This window comes from Marmota marmota, unplaced genomic scaffold (genome assembly GCF_001458135.2).
Source record: "Marmota marmota marmota unplaced genomic scaffold, marMar, whole genome shotgun sequence".
NCBI classification, from domain to species: Eukaryota; Metazoa; Chordata; class Mammalia; order Rodentia; family Sciuridae; genus Marmota; species Marmota marmota.
In genome coordinates this window covers 38851534-38874392 of record NW_026000108.1, presented here as the reverse complement: position 1 = coordinate 38874392, position 22859 = coordinate 38851534, and the positions used below count along the sequence as shown (strand labels likewise).

Genomic DNA, 22859 nt, shown 5'->3' with positions numbered 1-22859 from the left:
ATCAATGGATGTGTAACTGATGTGATCTAGCAATCTGTGTATGGGGTGAAGGATGGGAGTTCATAACCCACTTGAATCAAAAGTGTCGAATATGATATGATCAAGAAATTTGTAATTGTTGACCACCACAATAAAATGAAAAAAAAAAAAAAAAACTTGAGTCAATGATTAATCGGCAGGCTGCAATAATCCTATCATTTTTCTTACTGCTTTTTTAGCTGATTTATTTCCTCCTCTGCAGCCAAAAGGGATATGGCAGATCTGTTCTTGGTTTCTTCGAGAGACTTTCCAGTTTCAGCAAGACTGTAAGAGAAATCAGTAACTAAAGACAGATTTTCTAAAATCAGCAGACTTTCCAAATCAAGGCCTAGGTTCTCTTGGAGACCTTTGTCATATGATATAAATTCAATGAAAACAAAAATCAAATTATAAGACATCTGCACTCAGTCAGATAATATTGCAGATATTATGGTGGACATGGACACAAAAACATGCCAGCACCCTTAGCTCAAGGTCAAACACAAAGGAAGGTCAGAGCTACTTTAAAGACTGTGTGATAATTATTAATGTTAAAATGTAAAGGATGAAGGAACTCATTCAATTCCTCCTTCGCCTCTTCCTAATTCATCTACTCTATTTATACCCAATCCCCAGGTTGTCTCTCTATAAAATCTCCATTTTTCTTCAATATACCAATACCTATTCCTGTTACTTTGCACTGTAGAGCTGCATTTGCCTTATTTTTCCCAAACTTCATAATATAAAAAGCTTATTGCCCACTACGAAAGTCCTCCACAATCACATCAGACTACAAGTATTTCAGGTCTTTCTGCTTCTGATGTCTGCCACTTATTGTGCACAATTTTCCTGAGTTTTTGTTGTTAGTTTCAAGGATTCTCTTCACTGTAAGCAAATCATAATAATATACTCTCTTTTTTTAGGCCTATCTAAATTTAAAAATAAGTGGAAGTGGGATGGATGACCATGGACAAAGATCAGTGGTTCTCAGTGAAGTTGCCCTGGGAACCATGAGATAATCATGGGTCCCAGACTTCTCTGATCTGCCTCCCTGGAACAGGCAAACTCTTTCATCACAGTAATCCGGAGGCTAAGAAAACACAGGTGAAAGAAGAATGGGAAATGAGACCTGGGATTCTGCTGTGGTTTGGATCTTAAGTGTCCCCCCGCCAAAGCTTGTGTGTTGAAGTCTTGGTCCCCAGATGATGGCACTATTGAGAAGTTGGGCCTAGTTGGAGGAAACAGATCATTGGAGCAGTGTCTTTAAAGATGGACCCTGATCCCTTTTCTCCCTCTCTCTCTTTTTTTGCTTCCTGACTGCCATAATGTGAGCAGCTCTGCTTCACCACATGTTGCCTGCCATGATATTCAGCCTCACCACAAGTCCAAAAGGACAGGGGCAAAGTGGCCAAGGATTGAAACCATGAACCAAAATAAATCTTTCCTCCTTTAAGTTGTTTACATCAGATATTTTGTCAGAGAGATGGAAATCTGACTAAAATGGAAAATTGCTACTGAGAAGTGTGGCGGTCGCTATGATTATACATGACCGTGTGGTTCAGGAGCCTTTGGAATTCGTTTGCAGGAGGAGTTTGGATCAATTTGGAGAAGCAGACTGGAAAAAGCTTAGAATGCCATAAAGAGAACTTCATGAATGATTCTGGTGGAAGCTCAAAACAACAATGCTGATAGGAATGTGAAGAGTAGACTATGCTCATGAAGTTTCAGATGGAAATGAGGACTCTAGGGTGTTTCAGTTCTGGCAAAGAATTTGTCTACACTTTGCTCATGCGGAGACTTTATGGGAAGTTGAGTTTAAAGGTGATGGATTAATTAATGTGGTGCAGAAAATTTCAAGGCAACACAGCATATAGGCAATGGTCGGGGTATTGCTGGCTGCTTTTAGCCAGATTCACAGTGAGAATCAAAAGCAAAAATCAGTGTGGAAAGATATAAAACTTGGAGTTTGTCCCAAAATAAAGCACATTTAAAGTTGCATCCAAGAAGAGTACTAAAGAGATTAATGCCATTAAGAAAAGAATCTGGGTGCAGTAGCCCATCCTTGTAATCCCAGCTACTTGGGATTCTGAGGCAGGAGAATAATAAGTGAGGTTATCCTGGGCAATACAGAGAGACCCCCATCTCAGAATAAGAAGGAAGAGGAGGAGGAGGAGCTGGAGAAACAGAAGCCACCAAGTATTTTGCATCAGGACAATAGGAAAGATGGCTTGAGAGGCATCTCAGGAGTTAGTAAGACCCCACCCAGCAAAGACTTCGGTTTGAGAAGACAGCTCTGGGACACACTGCTTGCAAAGGGCCATCTGAGGAACTGAAGAAAAGGAAGCCAGAATCAGAGAGGGAAGAGGGAGCTGCTTACCATAGAATTTGGGGAACAGACTTACATTTGAGTTACCTTAAATAAAAACACAGAATAAGAACTACAGGTGGGTTGAGCTCAGTGGTCCACACCTGAAATCCCAGCGGCTCAGGAGGCTAAGGCAAATAGATCACACAAAGCCAGCAATTTAGGGAGACCATAAGCAACTCAGTGAGACCCTATCTCTAAATAAAATATGACAAAAGGACTGAGGATAGCTCAGCGGTTAATCACCCCTGGGTTCAATCCCAGTACCAAAAATAAAAAAGAACCAGCAAAGTATTGAAGTCCTGCTTTGCCGCAGTCTGGCTGGGCACAATCAGGAGCCACTTGTCAAAAGAAACTAACTTTATTTTTAGAACCACACACGCCAAACAAAACAGCCTCTCAGGAAAAATCCTCAGAGCCTCAACTGCCACCACCGGCTTTCCACAAGCCTCTCTCTCCCACACAAGCCTCTCTCTCCCACACAAGCCTCTCTCCACCTCCCACAATCCTCCTGCTCTTGAGGCCGATTGGCTGGGTCACGTGGGCGGAGCCAAAAAAAGTCCCCCAATGAGCAGCTCCGTGGTCTGAAAGGGCAGGGAAACAGTCCAATGAGCATCACCGCAGAGGAGCCAATCAGCTAGATGTTGCTGGGGCCGAGGAGCCAATCAGCTAGATGTTGCTGGGGCCGCTGTGAGCCAATCATCAGCCGGCAGCTGGAAGTTTGCTGGCAGCTGGAAGTTTGCTGGGGCCCCTTTGGCTGTGGCTCTCAACACTGCTTCACAACTAGAAGCATCTAGAGGGGCTCTTATTCCTGGAAACCTAAGCAGACAAAGCACAACTCAGGACCCCTCAGCACAAGACACTAGTGCCAAGTCCACTAAGGCTGAGAATACAGTACATGAGCAAAAGATCTTATCTGTAGCATCCTTTCCCTAGATGCCAATCTAAGGAAGGATAAGGGGAAAGGAAGCTCCATGCCAGGGCAAAACTACCTCTGAATAGAAGTTCTCACTATTAACTGAAGTTTTCACAAAAGTGACTATACTTAACCAGGAAAGACCTAGATGAGGCAAATATAAAGATCAGCTGACATGGGTTGAAATAAATAGAGAGTCAGAGAAATCATGTTCCCTGCATGTTACAGCTGTACAATTTGACTTCTGCAGTTGTACTCCTGCTCGCTGACTATGATTCCAAGTGAAAAATTGCACAGGTGCATGTAGAGGCATAAGTACGTAGAAAAATGTCTGGAGCCAAATATACCAACATGTTGACAGAGGTGAGGTAACATTTTTGGTACTTGTATACATTTGATGAGGAAATTAGTACTACTTTTATAATCAAGTAAAACTACATCAATAGGGATATCTTCATTTGGGAGAGAAGACAGGACATCTCATGAGAACAACACAGAGGGCTACAACTATATCATCACAGACTTAATTGGTTAAAACAGACTTCCTTTCCCTTCCCAGAAGCAATGGAGCGATACTATGGGAGTGGAAAGACCTTATTAACAGACTTTTGTTAAGTTCTGTCAAAGGCAATTTCATGCATATTTGTCTATCTTCCTCAAGAATAAATCCAAACTTGCAATTTTCTTTGCAGTGATTCCCTGTGCTTGCTACCCTGACTGCCCAGAGCCTGCCTCTGACATCTGTTGTTGCCTACCATTAACTTTTTAAAATATATTATTATACCTAAGAATTATTTCAAAATATTATTTTTTAAACTCTAACTCTCTCCATCAGGCATCAATAGGCCCTGAAAAGAACATTAGTATAGCTGCTTTGTCTTTTATTCTCTTCTTTTTCCTCATTAGCTGATCTTTCATCGTCTTTAACTCTTCCCCTTCTATATCTTTTTCAAAAAAATCTTTCCTCCCAAGGATAGATTTTCATCTACAATCTTTACTTATTTATAACTCTGAGCTGATGCTGGACCTGCAAAGGAGGAATAGCTCAGCAGATGGAGGCAAGGGACCAGAGATCACAGACCAGATTGGTATCTTGTCCCCAAACTCAGACATTGACTCCCAACTTGCACAAATCATGTTACTTATTTACAAATGCCCACACACACGCAAATCATGTTACTTATTTACAAATGCCCACATTTCACATGAGCCATTATTCTCCTTCAAATTTAAACAGTTAAATTGAAAACAATTCTTTTTGAAGAAAGATAACTTGCATTCCTCTTACTCGTCTTTAACCTGGTTGAGTTGATTACGGGTTGAGTTCAAGTCAGAGTCTAGTTGTTGTAGGTCCCCAGGACTACTCGCTTTAAGGTCCCGAGGACTACTTGCTTTAAGGTCCCGAGGACTACTCCCTTTAAGTCTCTCCCTTTCAAATGTGTCCTGAAAAGATAACAAAAAAATAAAAATTAGTCTGAATACACAAAATGACATGGATTGCAAAACACTGTGCTGAGCAAAAAAAAAAAAAAAAAGTCAAGACACAGAAGAACACATAATGTGTGCTTCCATTTGCATCAAGTTCTAGAGCACACAAAACTGATCTGGAGTCATAGAAACCAGAAGAGTGGTTGCCCTGGAGTGGCACAAGAAACTCTCTGGAGTGATGGAAATGCTTCATCTCTTAGTAAGGGATTTGTCAAAACTCACTGACCTGGGATTTCACTGTACATAAATTACACTTTGATTTACAAAAAATAGATAAATAAATACTTTTAAAGCATCATCCGATGTCTGTACAACCGGATGTAATACCCACAGGGAGTAAAAATTTGAGAAGCATTTAAAAATCCTCAGGGAGAAAAATTACTGATGACAACTGATAGCTATTAAAGTCTTAACCACACACCACACCTCTGCAAGGGTTTTTCATGTTTATTGCATTTCATTCTCACAATGACCCCATTATTAGGTCAGTAAAATCATTGTCCTAATTCAGTTAAATAAGGAAACTGAGACATAAATGTTCAGACCCTACCAAGGGCCATGGGAGCAGGACAGATTTCCTGACCCTAGATCTCCAAGCAGGAATTCTGTCTAGTTAAGACCCCTGCATTAAAACAGTCTGCTCTAAATGCTTCAGTTTTAGAAAGGGATTCATGTTTATCCATTTAAACATTTAAAAGTAAAGCTGGTGATCACTGTGGTTTGAATATGGTTTGAGTGTGTCCTCCAAGGGTGCATGTGTTGGAAGGCTGGTCCCCAGTATGGCAAGGTGAGAGGGGATGTGGAACCTTAAATGGCTTTTAGGTCATTGAGAGCACTGTCCTCGGAAGGAACTGATGTAGTTCTTGGAAATGGTTGCTATAAAAGAGCAATCCTGACCTTCTTCACATGTTGGATTCCTGTCTCTATTTGATCTCTGTTTCCCACATATGTTCCTGCCATATGTCCCCTAGGAGGTCCCTCTAGAGTCAGCATTGTGCTATTTGGACTTTCAGCCTTCAGAACTTAGGAGCTAAATCAAACTCTTTTATTTATATTTTATCCAATCTCAGGTATTTTGTTGTGGTCCTGGAAAGCAAACTCATATACTGATGTTGTATTTACCCAGACATAATGATATTGATGCATGAAGCAAGGCCCATATTCTATTCTGGTCTGGTCTCCAGCTGTTGGAATTGACACTCTCCCATGGAAACCAGTAATCCCAAATTATGACACTCTTTGCTAAGTTTTCTCATTATCTCAGAAATTTCAGTTTTATTGCATTGTTTCAGGAAGTCAAGGGTCATTCTTTAGCATTCCTACCTGTAGAGAGGGAACCCTGCTGTCAACAGGTTTTCCCATGGAAGCAGCAGTAAAAGAAGCCTCCAGCCAAGGCAAAAGGCGAGACTTGATTGTTTCCACACCATCATTATGTCCTCCTAAGAAAACATGCACAAGGTCAGAGACAGAAAGCGAAGTGCACACCAGTTCAGTCAGCAAACACCAACAATGGAAAGAGACTAGAAGAGAGAGTGGGAAGGGAAAAGTGGGGGCCATTCTCACCTTCTTGGGCTGCAATAGTGAGGATTCCAAAGAGCTGTCCCTGCACTCTGGCAACTTGTTCAATGATTTCAAGGCAGTAATTTAGATTCTGATCACATGTGTTTGTCTGTAAAGTCAAAACAGCAGTAATCAGTGTGATTCCTTTACTCTGGAACCCGCTGCAGACAGACACTGCTGGGCAGGCACCAAAACCTGTTCCCCTTTCCCCCCCTGGACACACAGTGGGACCATTTGCCCCAGAGTCCCAGGAGTGTGTGTGGCCCTGAGACTGAGTTCAATTAGTGGTCTGGAAAGTGATGTGTGCCATGGTCAGGCATGGCCAAGAAGAAAACCTCCTGAGCAATCTTCTTCTCTCATTCCCATTGGCCAGTCAAATGCAGAAAAGGGCCAGCAGAGAACCCAAGGGCATCAGGGATGGTGGATTCTCAAGATTTGTAAGGCTTCTGACTGAGCACTTGCACCAAACTACTACATAATCAAGAAAGTCGTTTTGTGTGTGTGTGAAACCACTAAGATTTGAGGTTGTTTTTATAGCATCATCCTACTCAGTGGATTCTGCAAAAAGTCCCCTTATAAAAGGAACATGCTTTCTGTAGCACAGTGCAAATTGCTAATTTATCTGCTTTAATGGCTCTTGTCCTATACGTAAATTCAATTTTTATTATACCTGCAAAGAGAACACTAATTCTTACTTTATAATTAACCTTTTTTTAATTTGTTCTTTTTATATGTACATGGGAGTACAGTATATTTTGGCATATCATACATACATGGAGTATAATTCCCATTCTTGTGGAATTATACTCCATGTATGTATGATACCTGATTGGAGTTTCACTGGAAATGTATTCATATATGAACATAGGAAAGTTATGTCTGATTCGTTCCACTGTCTTCCCTATTCCCAAATCCCCTCCCCTCCCTTCATCCCCCTTTGTCTAATCCAAAGTACTTCTATCTTTTCTCTCCTACCCTTATTGTGTGTTAGCATCAGAGAGAACATTCAGCCTTTGGTTTGGGGGGAGATTAACTTATTTCACTTAGCAAGGTAGCCTCCAGGTCTATCCTTTTGTTGGCAAATGCCATAATTTCATTCTTCTTTATGGCCGAGTAATATTCCATTTTCTTTATCCATTCCCCCATTGAAGGGCACCTACGTGGGTTCCATAGCTTAGCTATTGTGAATTGAGCTGCTATAAACATTGATGTGGCTGCATCACTATAGTATGCTGATTTTAAGTCCTTTGGGTATATACTGAGGAGTGGGATAACTGGGTCAAATGGTGAGAACACTAATTCTTAACAGCAAAAAAAAAAGTGTCTACATTGAAGATACAATGAAGAATAAGACAAAAAGATGCACAGGTTGACCAGAGGGCAAGTAGATAGCTCCCCTAGCTCCCCTGCAGTGGAACAGTAAGTCTTACTACACAGTGAGTGCGAGGTCTACGGAGCCCACCATCTCAGAAAATCAGGGAAGGCTTCTGAGAGGAAGTGAAAACCAGCCCAAGAAGAAATGAGGCAGACTTGGAGAAGAGGTAGTAGGTCCAGTATATATGGAACCTTCGAAGCAATGAAAACAGAAGACGGGGAGGGGGGATGAGAGCCTTTTAGCTATTATTCTGCTTTGGTCATTCTTTTGTGAGAGTTGACCTTTCACCATTAGCCAAACATCTAATTGAACATACTACTAAAAAGAAGAAGTAAAATTATAAGCAATAAATAAATCATGTGGGTGTAAAACTGTATATATTTATGTGTCACTCAGGTCATGATCCAGCATTGGCACCACAAGTCCCAGAACAGGAAGCAAAGCAGATGGAGGATGTAACCAGAATGAAGATAAATGGTAGCTCTAGGCAGAAGTTTACCAATAAAATTCATTATCTGTACCAACAAGGGAAATGGTCTGACATGCTGAAGCCCCCTCTAGGACAGAGACTACTTGTCTGTCCCTGTATGCTCAGTCCTCCATTCTGTCCTGTCTATATATTCAAACTCGGCATGCATTGGATGGATGAGTGAAAATTAGATGACTCACTCACTCTTTGATTTTCATACACACCCCCACAGACCAGGCACTACTAGTGCTTTACTCATCGAATCTCAGTTAATCCCCGCAATCATACCTTATGCTATTATTATCATTCCAATTTTCAGATGAGAACACTGAGGCACAGAGAGGTTAAGAAGCTTGCCCGAGGCTCTCCTGCTATGAGCTGTCAGAGCTGAGAGCGGAACACTGGTTCCAGAGCGCATGCTCCTAACTACCGACTTACACTGACATTTTTGTTTTAACTAGTCTTTGGCAAGAAATGGCTGGTGTGACAAAGAGTAAATGGGGAAGACAACCAGGGAAGAGCTCTGTGAGGAGGGGACACTTGAGCTGAAACCTGACTGATTCACGGATGTGAAGCAAAAGGGAAAGAGCATGCCAGGCGATGGGCACAGCAAGGCCAAAGGCCCTGAGGCAGGAACACATAGACAACCTGGAGGACTATGAGTAGGTGAGTGTGGCAAAAGAATAGGTCAGAGAGGTTGGCAGGGCTGACCCTGGAAGGCCTCATGGGACTGGTGAGGAATGGGCATGGGATGGGCTGGTAACTGAGGGGCTTCTGGGTTCATTTCTGTGCCTGGCAACTAGCTTTGTTGCAGCCTATTTCCTCCTGTTGTCATTCCTTCTCTTCATCTTGTCCTTCCATCCTCTCCTCTCTAACAGACTGAGTTCTTCCTAAAAATGAGCCTGCCTTTCTTTCTGTGTCTGCATCTATTGTTACTAGTATCCTGAAAATTGAAGGCCCAAATGCTGATGAAGGAACGATTTAACGACACATTATTGACCTGATCAGGATTCTGCACCCCACAACCTGTGCAGCTCTGTCAGTTCTTCCTCACTGCGCCAGGCCTAGGCTGTGGTATGCCTCACAATGACATTGAACTTCAGTGGCCTGCTTACAAGACTCTTGCCCTCTGGCTAGATCATGCCATTTGCAAAGAGGATAGACAATGAGCTGAGGAGTCAAAGGAGACCCCAAGAATCGCAGCTCTGCCACCTGCCACAGTTCTCTGTGATCCTCTGAGCCCATTTTCTCTCTTCCACATGGGGACAATAAGGCCTTGCTGAGTGTTAGAAGAACTAAATGGAATCAACACATGCCTAGCTCCTCAGAGTCAGGAGGTGTTCAATAATCAGAAGCTATGAGGTGGTTTGCAGCAAGGCAAGGTGCCAGGAATTTAGGGACAGGGCAGGGTTTGGTTCAAATCTGGATTCCTTTCATTAGCTCAATTCCTTTAGATAGAAGCCTCCATTTCCTGATATTTTGGAGATGGTTAATCCCTCCAGTTAACTTAGGCACAGAGCTTAGCATAAAGGAAAGACTCAGTTAAATTAGAAGCAGGATTGTAGTGTCATTATGATCTGCTCTTACTGCTTTGCCCAGGGCCTGTGCATAATGGGCACCCAGAGGAATGTTTGTCAAATGTGTTTGCATACACAACTTAAATCACAGAACACAATATACTATGTCACAATTCTCCTGTTCCCAAAGACCTGTCACAACATGCCTCAGCTTCTTACACAAAGCCCTGCACAGGATATTCAAGCCATAAGAAGGTCACATTATTCTACTAAGATAAATAGAACAAAGACATGAACTTTTTGGAACTCAAAAAAAAAGCCTAGTCCCTAAAAAAAAAAAGCCTAGTCCCTCCAGGTTCATTCACTCATAAATCATTGAGTTCCTATTACATGTTAAGTCCCAGGATTGGCAGTTGCAGTGATAAATTTACATTTAAAAAAGAAAAAGAAGTTGTCTACTATCACTGAGTTCACCAGCTTTGGAAGCGGGATGGAGAATGAGAAGCACGCAGGGAGTAAATAACCATTAGAGTAGGTTAGGGCTTTGTGTGGACAGTGAACTGCAGACACAACAAGCTCTGCGAGGGGTCAGGGGAAGAGGGAAGGGCACTTCAAAAAGGAGAAACAGCAAGTACCAAAGATAAGAAGCAGAAACACTAGGGAAAAGTGAGTTCAGGGTCCAAAGACCAAATCTGAAAGCCATGACTTGCCACATGAAGGGTTCTGGGCTTTGTCCTGTCCTTGGAAGATCTCTGAGGCAAGCGTGGAAGGGTGATGGGGAAAGACAGGATTTGCTTGGCATTTTACAAAAGTACTTCTGCAGGAACAGACCACACAGAGTTTGTGTTAGAGAGCAAGTCTGGAGGAGAGGTAGGCAGATGTAACCATCTGGCCAAGAGATACGGAAGGCTATGGACATAACAAAGGTCTGCTAAAGGGCTTTCCCAGGCCCACGATACACCTGGGTCAGTCAAGGTCCCTCTGATTCCAGCATTACCTTGGAGGTCAGGAGGTTTAGAAACAGAGGTAGGAGAGGGCTGAGACTACATTTGGGTTTGGATAGTTCAGGAGGCCATAAGACCCTCAGATGGAAATGTCTAGTAATAGTATCTAACAATTATTGAGCACTTACTCTATGCCAGCCAGGCACTGAACACAAAGCTTTATATACACTGTTTCATCAAATCCTCAAAACAACCTTACAAATTGAATGCCATCATCAACCCGAGTTTACCAATGCAGGAAAACAAAATGAAGTATTTTGAAGAGACCGTGGTTGAACAGGGACCTATACCCATTCCTGCAGCCTCCAGCATTAGAATCTAGCTCTCCCCCAGACGCTTTACCAAAAGCAGATGCAAGATAGGGCTGGAACTCATGTGAAAGGTGGGAGTTGAAGATGTGGGCTTGGAAGCCCTCTGCAGATGGGAGAAAGTGGAAGCCACATGCATTGAGATCACCAGGGAGGAGTGTGGTGGGAAGAGGGATGAGGGCAGGCTGCAGGGCCATCTTGCTATATCAGAAGTGGGTTGAGGAAGAAGGGCCAGTGAATGAAAAATAAAACAAAAACAGGAAGTAGATGACAATCAGCAAGAAAAATGAAAAAGAACTAGGAAGCCAGGGAAGAAAGTGGCTTCAAGAAGTAGAAGGCACAGTTTCTTCTCTGCTTCACTCAGGTACTTATGTTCTCCACCAATCTTTATGGGGGGACCTGCTGGTGCTAGATGCTAGGGACACAATGGTTGAATGAAATAGTTTTTCGCCCTCAAGGAATGCATAGTTTAAGATAAACACAAATAAATGCATGTTGTCATAAAACTAAGTCCAGATTTCAGAGTCCAGACTCAAAAGATGTAGTAAGGAGCCAAGATGATACAGGAAGGTCTTCATCTGAGGAACCTGGGGAGGGGCCACCACACTAGAAATTCTGCTTTCACTGCTCCAGTGTGGGAACTGGGCCTTGGTTATTTTAAGAACTTGCCAGATGTTTCCCATGTTCAACCAAGATTGAGCATCACAAAATTAGTGAGTAGTGAAGTCAGTTTAGTGAGCCTCAGTTGATGACTACCAAATCATAAAATAGTAAAATAAAATACATCATAATTAATAAAAGTAAGAATTGTTCATGTAACTTGTTTTCAGTCATTTAACAATGGTGATATGTTCTGAGACCTGTGTTGTTAGGCAATTTCATCATTGTGGGAAAATCTTAGGGTACACTCACACAAACCTACATAGTCATGTCAATGCAATCAAGAGTCACGGTAAGTAGGGTGTCTGAGGATGTTGCTGGAATATCACAGCAAACAGTTTAATGGTAAACTGTTTTTATAAGTAGGAGTACACTCCAAACTAATGTTAAAAAGTACAGTAATTTATTATTACTATCAAATGTATTCTATACATAATTGTGTGTGCTACTGAATAATATAGGATAGTTAATGGATCCCAATTAAAGTTTTTTTTTTAATGTAAAAGCTCCTCCATAAGGTCAACTTGTAGAAATTTTCTAAGCATTGCAGCTAAACCTTTGTCCCAGAATAGCAGTAAAAACAAAAGTGGGGCAGACCCTAAGAGAGGTTACAGGAAAGTTCAAATTCAAGGTCTAAAAGGGCAGAGCCAATTAGAAAGTCATGGACTAAACCAATACAGCTGGTACTTTTCCAGTGTCATGTATTAGCATAGATTTTTGTCCAAAAGAGTTGGTACTTTTCCAAGGCCTGATTAGCAAAGATACTTATCAAGACCCCTACCCAGTTGCTATATAAGCCCCTAGACAAATACATTTAAGTGGCAACCCCTGTCAGGTCCCCTCTCGCCTTGCAGGAGTTCTCTTTTCTTTTCACTTGAATAAATCCTACTCCTTTCATTCTTGCCTTCCATTATCATCCGTGGATTTCATTCTTCGAATTTGCAAGACAAGGACCCAGAAAGAATTTGGTGGTGAGCTGCTGGGGTCTGCTCTGACACTGGAGGCCGTAGTCTGCCATTAAAAGCCGCAACACATTTTAGTAGTGGAGAAGAATCCAGCTTTGCCAGCTGCAACCCTCAGAGATCTGATGCCAGCAGGCATCCCCCGCTGTCATTAGCTGCTAACATTAAATGGCTTTCTTGGCTGCAGAGCCCTGCCACTCAAGCAGACCCCACCCACAAGCAGAAGCAGAGCATCAAGTTTTTTTCTCAAACTCTGGTTTTCCATTCAACTAACAGGGCAATAAGTTTTCTTAACAAGTATCTCCACAAACATGTGATTAATGTGATGTGCTTACCAGATCAATGGGCCATGATATCACTGGGTAGTAGGAATTCTTCAGCTCATTAAGTTGTAGGGGACCACCAGTTGTACCTGCAGTCTAATGTAGTTTTGTGGCTTTTGACTGTATAAATACAACAGTTTATGTGTGTTATGCGGTGAAATAAAATGTACTGACCACTGTGGTTAAGTTTTTAAAACATGGCCCTAGAGGATAGTTGTCTTGCCTGTGTTGAGAACTTCCAATATGGGCAAGAAGAGCCACAAAAATGATTCCTTGGAGACCTGAATCAATGTTGACTGGAAGTAGGCATGCAGAAAGGCAGGAAGATCAATAGGAATATGTCATTTTATAGAAGTGAACTTCATCAAGTGGGACCAAACAAATTCAAGTGACTTTGTGTAGATAAGAAAGTGAGAGGAAATAAAAAGGAGAAAGTTATTCAGGAATGTAACCCCACCCTTATTAACATAAAAGAAAATGTTTCTTTTAAACACTCTATACAACAGTTATGGGCTCCCTGCCTCCTTTTGTAAACATGATGACTGTAAAAGCATTCAGTTTTGTTGGAGCAGAATTCTCCGCCTTGCATGAAGCTGTTATGCCTGGGAGTTTGCTGATGTTATTGTTTGTTTGTTTTGCAATGAAGTTCTCTTGAGATCTATCCTGTACACATCCTAGAAGCTCGTTTTCCCACATATGTAAGAAATAACGGAAGCTTAAAATAAGAGGAGCTTGGTGTGGGAGGCTGAGGCAGAAAGATTGCAAATTTAAAGCCAGCTTCAGCAACCTAGTGAGGTTTTAAAACAAAAACATTTTAAAAAGGGTTGGGGATGTGACTTGGTGGTTAAGCGCCTCTGGGTTCAATCCCTGGTACCAAAGGTGTGGGGAGGTGGATAGGAGGCTCAAGGGGGAAAGGGGGAGATATTTGAGAACTATTTATCAGGCAGAATCCTCAGGGATTAAATGAACCCATTTGTGAAGTGGGATGGAGAAGGAGGGGCCAGGATTCTGACTTGGTCAACTAAGGGGATTATGACACCACTACCCAGCCAGGGGCAGCGAATAGTCCTATTGGACTTATTTATTCTCCTTAAATATTAAACTTGAAATGCTTACATTAAAAAGTTTGTCTCAGGAGAAAATAAGAAAAGTCAAATTAAAAAGTTGACAGTCTCTGTTAAAAAATAAAACGTTCTGCCTTAGTCCCTCATCAATTTATTTTGCAATAAGTTGATCATTAGAAACATGACAGAAAAGGCAGCGCCAATTCAATATGCTGCGTGCTTTCTCACATTTCTTTACAATTAGATTGGGGCCACATAACTACAGTCACATGCTATAAAATGTGACTATAATCACATGTGGCATAATATGCTGTTTCAGTCGACCACAGGCTACTTACAAGATGGTGGTCCCATGGGATTAAACAGCCTAGTAACCTATTGTGTTTGCACAACCACAAAAATCACCTAGTCAGGCATTTCTCAGAACATATCTGCATCATCAAATGTTGCCTGGCCGCACCTCTGGTTAAGGGATGACAAATAGAGGTGGTGTGCATCACTTAAGAATGGTGCAAGTTTCCACTGCTCTTCCCTGCAGCCCCTTGAGGTCACATAATAGGATGCTGTCACCACTAGGCAGAGGGTGCTGAAGCTAAGCCAGTGATGGAGCTGTCTCTGAACTTCAGGGGAAGCCAAGTTTTAAAAACATAACCCTCAGAGACCTGCCATCAGACCACATGAAAGAAGAAGGAAAAATCTCTCTTCTACTTGGACACTGAGATTTGGGGGGCTATTCATCACTGAGGCGTGGTCTGGCCAGGAAACAGATAAGCATCTTAAATTGAAGAAAATGCTTCTCTAGAAATTTATTAATCAGATTGACTCCTCAAGAATGTAGAAGTATGTCTCCCAAAGAGGAGGGTGAAGGCAGGCAGGGAGTATGTTTGTACAGACCATAGCAACGGACAACAACCTTTGTACTAGGAATCAGGCATATTTTGGCATAGATCTCTTATTTCAACCACAAAGTTTATTCTAAACCAAACAGAAGGCAAATCTCAAATAATATCTCCTTTTTATATGTGGATGTTTAATAATGCTCTTTCCCCCTCTTCCTGTAGATGTCAATCACACAAACGAGACTAATGTGGATGGAAGTCTTGTACTTCCAGTCCTTTCCTACAGCTCCACTCACACATTAAATAATGCAAGATTTCTAGACTGTACTGTCTTGGTGACTATTATTTTACTTTAAGAAATCTCATCAATCCTATCTTGGGGTTGGGGTTACCAAAGATACAGTTAAGTATTACATTTGCTACTATAATGGGGGAAATTTTTTGAAATAACAAATCTCAGAGCATCTAACACAGCTTAAAAACTCCCTAATCCAAAGGGATCCGAAGGAAAACAAAAGCATCTCAGAGGGAGGAGAGTTTCCATCCAGAGCTGACTTACCCCAGAAGCTGCTAACTTGGTAAGGGAATTTCTCTTCTCATGCTAACATTTCCATGAAGTAATTAGGGAATTGGAATTTAGTTCTGCATAGAAGGTGATTTCAGATTTTTGCTGTTTGTCAATAAAACATACAGATGTTGCACGATAAATTGGGGGTATTTGGGCGCTATACTCTTGCAGTATCCCTAAGGACCATTCTTGGAATGATCTTGTTCACTAAATGTGCTAAGCAAGTTTATGAGAGGTTGATTCATACAATGTCTTGCCTAAAGTATTACCCAACCCCATCTACTTTCCCTAGAGTTTTGAATTTCTCCACCATGGGACAATGAGAACATTTCCTAAATCTGACTCAAATTTCTCTCTTCCTGCATTACACTTTTAGCTTCTCCCTAGGGCGCTTTATCATCTGACCCCAACTCTCCTCCTACTTAGCCTCACCTCACTTCCGTCCTGTTTTGAACCAATCACAGCACACACACCCCATTGTCAGCTTCTTCAGTTTTCCCTGCCTCTGTACATGCTGTCTCCACTCCTTCCTCCTCTTCATCAGATGGAGGTTCATTGTTAAGATGCAGCTCACTGGGCTGGGTTGTAGAATGATAGAGCACTTGCCTAGCACTCGGAGATAGACAGCTTGCCTAGTGCATGTGAGGCACTAGGTTCAATCCTCAGAACCACATAAAAAATAAATAAATAAAAATAAAGGTATTGTGTTCATAAAAAAATGATGCAGTTCATATTGTTATTACCAGCAACCAGCATTAATAAGCACACCACAAGCTCTGAAAAAAAATATTTATAAAGGTACACTGTAAAAATTGTAAATAGTGTGTAACCCACTGAGTAACCATTTTTAATCACCATTTGTTGAATATTAGGCTTTTGATAACTGGTTCAGTTCTTGGTGAACAAGAAGGAATTCTCTATGACCTATCACCATAAAGGCTCACTCAACTACAAAGGAAGAAAACAACTTCCAAAAGTCACATGGTTCAAACCCAGCTGTCCATGAACTTCAGGGGAAGTCAAATTTTAAAGGCATAAACCTCAAACATTTAAAATGGGGCTTACTCGAAGGCAATACAACCACAGTGACTAAAAGAAAATGAGTCAGAAATGTTTGCTGCTGTTTTTAATATTTGCTTCTCTTAAGGAGGTTGAAAAATACCCCTTTCTCTGCAAATATTTTTAAAATAAGCAAGTAGATTGGGCGCGATGTCGCACACCTATAATCACACTCAGCTTGGGAAGCTGAGACAGGAGGATCGCAAGTTCAAAGCCAGCCTCAGTAACAGTAAGGCCCTAAGCAACTCAGTGAGGCCCTGTCTCTAAATAAAATACAAAAAAGAGGATGTGGCTCAGTGGTTGAGTTCCCCTGAGTTCAATCCCCAGTACACACACACATACACACACACACACACACACACACACACACACACAAAGGCAAGTAGTTTTTCCCTGGGCCCAGAAAACTTAGTTGTCATAAGATTAAAAGGCAAATTATACACACACACACACACACACACACACACACACGACTGTAAAGCAGAAAATTACATGTTTAAAGAATTTACTGTCTAATAACATATACAGTAGTACCCCCTTTTATCAGTATGTCTGTATATGGGTTGTAGAGAACATATTTCCCAACACTTAGAACAATGCTTAGCACCTAATAGTTGCTCCACAATTGTGTAGAACTTCAAAGTCCATTAGAACTGAGCTTTTATTCCAAGTGAAATAGGAAGTTTGAAGAGTCTTGACAAAGAAAAGTAACCTGATCTGACTTAACATTCAGAAGAATCACTTTGGGTTACTGTTTTTGCAATAGTCCAGGGTGGTAGCAATGGAGGAGGTGAAAAGTGTTCAGAGTCTGTATGAATTCTGAGGCTGGACCAACAGAACCTGATGGTGAAAAGGATTCAGAGTGCACCATAATGAAGACTAAGTTAGGAAGGAGATCTGTGTGTGGGGTGTGGGAGAAGCTAAATTCAATTTTAGGCTGATTTGATTTCAACATGACAATAGTACTCACCATTTAAAATGTCCATGGACAATCAAAGAAGTGAGATCTCAGATGAGAACAAGCCCCAAACACAGATACTCAATTCATCAGCACATGAGTAAGAGATGAAATGATTAGTGTGGCAATTGAGGCCAGAGTTTCCACAACAAAGCAGATTTCAGGAGGACTTTTATAAGAAGCCAATATTCTATCATCAAATCCATGCACTGTTCAAATCTCATTAATCCCTACTTCCACTCTGGCATCCTGTAATCAACCCCACCTTGTCCCCCATCCCCAAAATAGAATTCAGAGTGCTGGAAACACCTTACATCTGGGGTCTGTCTGCCTTAAATAGGAGGTTCCCCTCCTTACATAGCAAGTAGAGCCATCAGGCAGAAAAAAAGGCTTTGAATAGAACTTGCCGAATAACCCAGGGGCAGTTTACTTAATGTATCTGGGTTAGGGTGCTTGATCTGTACCATGGAAAGGATTGGACTAGATGATATATAAAGTTCCATTCCTCATCTCACAGTTGTTGTTTTTTTGTTGTTTGTATGTTTGTTTTTTTCATTTAGATCAGATTCTTTCTGAGCTCTGCCTTCTCAGGAGTCCCTTGGGTTTCCTGGTTCACCCTTTAATTAATCAGGGCTTCTGAAGTGGAGGGTGACTCAGAGAACAACTAGAACTTTTCCTTCTAGTGTCTAGTAGGTTCTCTCTTTGCTCCCTTTTAAAGAACCAGCACTGGACATTCCTTCACCAAGAATTCAGAAAAAATAAAAATCACCTCTTTTTTTTTTTTTTAATCACAAAGGACCTGGGTTCTCTCCACCACTTTTTAAAGTAACTGCTTGCTACCTAGTCTCAGAAATTTGAGAGTAACAAATCCTAGTGTACGTATTTACCCTTTTTCATTGCCCTGTGGCCTTAACTCTGAAATTTTAAAAAGCATTTTTTTTCACAGTGCTTAACACAAATGGCACTAGCATTTGGTGGAACAAATTAAATTATTGTTTTAGAAATATCCTGTAAGTACTGAGAAGTGCCATTGTTTGTTACAGTTTTCTGTCTTGGTAGCAAACTGTTTCTCTGTTCTCATTAAAACCATTTCAACTAGCTTCCCCTCACCACTCTAAAGACTGAATTCACAGGGACCAGCAGATTTCCAAACCATTCTTCACCCTCTACTTACCTTAAATTCCAGTTAGCATCTTTTTTCTGCCTGATAGTTCTACTTGCTATGTAAGAGGGGAACCTCCTATTTAAGGCAGACAGAACCCGAATGTAAGGTGTTTCCAGCACTCTTAATTCTATTTTGGGGATGGGGGGCAAGGTGGGGTTGAATACAGGGAGCCAGGGTGGAAGTAGGGATTAATGAGATTTGAACAGTGCATGGATTTGATGAGAGAATATTGGCTTCTTACAAAAGCCCTCCTGAAATCTGCTTTGTTCTGGAAACTCTGGCCTCAATTGCCACATTAATCAGCACGCAAATGTTAACCTGGTGTCCGTTTCTCTAATTTCTGAGCAATGACTCCTAGGTATATATTTATAAAAATTCATTCTGGTGCGTCTGGATATCTTCAGAGTAGGAGACTTGCGAAAAGGCAGGAGAGTGTACTAAAACATAATTCGGGTTGGGGTGGAGGGCAACGTGGATTCCACTGGCTGGGGGCGAACAGGAGAGGATCAAGTAGGACCTGGCACTGATTTTCCAGTTGCTAAGGTCGCCGGCGTCCTTGGTTACCGCTCTAGGTAAGGTGCTCCGCCAACAGCCCGGTCGCCGCGGAATCCCGCGCTCTGCAGGAAGCGCCACCCCAGCGCCTCCAAATGGCACCGGAGAACACGTTCCCTTCCTTCCCGCCATCCCAGCTCAAGGCCCAGGTTCCCGTTAGGAGTCACAAACACCGGGACTTTGCAAAGCGATCTCACCGACGCCTGTCCCAGAAAAGCCCCGCGAGGAATGGGCGGGGATCTACCGCGGGGCGAGTCCCGGGGGCGTCCCACCCCGACTCACGTTGTACTCTTTCGCCCAGGAGTCTATCCCGTCCTGCAACAGTCGTAAAGTTTCGTTCGAGACCAGCCTCCTCAGGTTTTCCGCCATCGCTGGCTTTTCCACGCGGCTCGGCTATGGGAGACAGACGTGGAGGGGCGGAAGCAGTGGCCTCCGTAGGACCGCCGCGTGGTGTAGCGGGAGGGTTGATATCTTCCAGGGGGGCTCGGATAGCAGCTGGTGTTTCCGTCCTCCCCTTCGGGTCTGACCGGGCAGGGTTCGGGATGCCAGGGGGGGTGCCCTGGGCCGCAGCTGTCGCGCCTCATCCGCTGCCCGGCGCGCCCTCCTGGTTCCCCCGCCGCCGCCCGCGAGCCCCAGCCATTTATATACCCTGGCGATTATTAAACAAAACTTGACGTGGGCGGGCGGCTGCCAGGGACGCCGCGTCGGGGCAACGCTCTTGCCACCCCGCCCCGCCCTGCAGCGCCCGGCCTCTGGACTCAGCCACTATGCGCCACGCCGCTGCTCCTGAGGCTGCTTTTCCTCCTGCTCCTGCTTTGTTGCTGCTTTTGGTGCAGTGGGGCGAGGGCGAGGAGGGCCAAAGCCACCCGGATTCGGGATCGGGCAGGGAACTGGAAGGCTCCGAGATCCGAACCGAGGCGGTGCGACCCCTCGATGGGTCCAGACCGATGGCAGTGCTGATTGAGGTGGCAGGAACCCTCCTCCGCACGCCAGACTCTGGGTGACAACACGTGCCAAGCAAAAGTTAACCCTCCATGGACTTTTTTTTTTTTTTTTTAGAGTTTCAGGAAATCACTTCTTTGGCCCTTGCTTTATTCTTTCTCCTCTCAAATCTTTCATGCATCTGCAGCCTCTTGGGATTTGCCTGTAGGAAACTCACTGGAACTAAAACTTCTATATTTTGCTTTATTTTTTTAGCCCACAGGGTGGGTGTCCAAGTTGATGGCACTAGGAGGTTCACAAATTAGAACCGATCCCTCAGGTTTGGATAGGATTTGGTAGTATGTGCGAGCATATTCGATTGTGCCATTACAGCTTCATTTAATTATGAATTCCTTAAATGAGACTTAGTAAAAGTTCCCACCGCGATCTGTCACAATTTCAAAAGAATGCATTCAGCCACAGTGAGTTGTAGTTTGAACTATTAAATTAAATCATTTCAACCATTAACATGTTAGAAGCAATCTCTTGTTTTATATACTATCAAATGATGTGCTGATTGCAAATCACCTGTCCATTAAATCATGGAGGTGAAGCTAACAACTTTAAACTCGGTTTCATTTCTTTAGGTACTTGAGAGGAAATTGAACATTGTGTATATCAGATTACCATAAAATTCAGAATTTGCACCACCTCTTGTTTTTATTCCTTTTAATTGCAGTGGTTTTAATGTTCAATAATGAAAATGAAAGGTTCGTTTCTGGAGTCTGCATTCCTGCTAGTTTTTGTACACCACAAAATTGGGTGTGTCACAAAATGTTGGTGTGTGTCACAGTAGAAAAATTACTAAAGTAAAAAGAAAAAATCCTACTCATTAAACATCTCCTTCCTAAAATGTGGGAGCAGGGAAGAAGGAAAGGAATGGAGGAAAAACAGATTTCTTAATTTGGAACCAATTGCATATTCCAATAGGTAACAGGAATCTGAGCATTCCTGCTTACTTATAATAAAAAATGAACCCGGACAGTTGTTTATGATAAATTAGAGGCTAAATCCTTTTTCCTTGCTCTGAGCACTTTAATTAGCCTGTAATCCTTGTTTCATCATCTGTAAAAACACAATAGTTCTTACTTCATAGAGTTATTATGAGCCCAAATAAGATAATTCATGTAAAGTACTCAGCATAGAGTTTGGCAGTACTCAAAAAATTCTACAATTGGTATTACTAGGAATTTTGATCACAGTATTATATTAAATAAAACTAGGTTGAAATTATCCAAATTTCCAATAACAGGATGATGTTTGAGTAGATCATTCAATGAAATATTGTATAAAAAAGTCTTATTGAGGAACATTTAATATCTAGAAATTCTCACTATATAATATTAAGTGAAAAAGCAGGACATTACATTATATATTGTGTTAAATTATATAATACAAAAACAAGGTGTTAGCTCCTTTATAGTTTTCCAAACTTTTACCATGAACATCAATTGCTACTATGAATATTTATCAGAAAAAGTTAGCAAAAACTTTACCACTCCTAGAAAAATGTTAGCCAAAATATGGTTAAGCTGGTGACTTAAAACAGAATATGTTTTAAATCATATGTTCAGAAGAGAAATGATTAGATTATGAAAGCTGTAACCTCACTGGTAGATTAATCTATTGATGGATTAATCATTTGAATGGATTACTGGGTGATAACTTTATGCAGCTGGAACATGACTGGAAGAAGTAGGTCAGCTGGGGTATGACTTGGGTTACATCTTCCCATGGCTCCTCTCTGTCTCTCTGCTTTCCTGATACCATAAGCTGAATATGACTTCACCAAATGTCCTTGTTACTAATTTAATTATTAGACTTACAGTGACTTTAGAACGATATTTTGATATCACCCTAGAATATGCTACCTGATGTCATTTATCTCCTCATATGCTGTAGTTCCACAACTAGACTCAAAATCCTCAAGATACTTAAAGCCTGAAGACTTGCAGTACTTAAAGCCTGCAGTACATCTTGGTTACCCTGGAACTCAGGAGCATGCATTGTACATAAAAGGACCTTTGTGTTTATTGATAACAGAAATGGGCCTTCCATTCAAAATAAGGGGAATGTTCCACAAACTGTTCATCCACACTACTTCCTAAAAAAAGTATCTGAGATGGCTTACAGTGAAAGACTTGTAGAAAATATCAGTTAGAAGTTTTTTAAAGGAAAAAGCAAATATTCCCTAAATTTGTGTGAAAGATTGAACCTCATTTCGCATTCATTCAATTAAGCCCAGGCAGAAAGAAAAATAAATTTTATGATTATGATTATTTGATTCTTAAAGTACATGCCTCTTCTTTGAATGGAAACATTTTCCTGGTACCAATTCTAAAATATGTTTATCTTTTTAAAAACATTATAGAACAATATAGTTGAAAGGTGCTTTAATAATCATTTTTAAGAAAATATAGAACCAAGTCAGGCACAGCGGTGCAGGCTTGTAATCCCAGCGACTCGTGAGGCTGAAGCAGGAAGATTGCAAATTCAAAGCATCAGAAACTTAGTGAGGCCTTAGGTAACGTAGCAAGCCTCTGTCTCTGAATAAAAAAATCAAAAGGGCTGGGAATATGGCTTAGTAGTTTAGCGCCACAGGTCAATAATCAATTTGATTATTTTAGGATATATGTATATTATACAGGTACTATTATATATATATATATATATATATATATATATATATATATATATATATATATATA

General features: G+C 41.6%; 1 protein-coding gene across 3 annotated transcripts in view; it reads right to left on the bottom strand.

Annotated features, from left to right (window-relative positions):
• Spata18 (spermatogenesis associated 18) overlaps nucleotides 1–19795 on the bottom strand; it is a 48734-nt gene extending 28939 nt beyond the window's left edge. The window contains exons 1-5 of one of the 3 annotated variants that reach the window (XM_048784462.1): nucleotides 19453–19795; nucleotides 6351–6456; nucleotides 6111–6226; nucleotides 4588–4742; nucleotides 208–303 (exon numbers count right to left, since the gene is read on the bottom strand). In XM_048784462.1, coding sequence (XP_048640419.1) covers nucleotides 208–303; nucleotides 4588–4742; nucleotides 6111–6226; nucleotides 6351–6456; nucleotides 19453–19539 — 560 coding nt within the window. In that variant the 5' untranslated portion in view covers nucleotides 19540–19795. The remainder of the gene's footprint in view (nucleotides 1–207; nucleotides 304–4587; nucleotides 4743–6110; nucleotides 6227–6350; nucleotides 6457–19452) is intronic. The other 2 variants (XM_048784461.1, XM_048784463.1) reach the window with 2 other exon arrangements.
• Between the last annotated feature and the right edge of the window lie 3064 nt (nucleotides 19796–22859).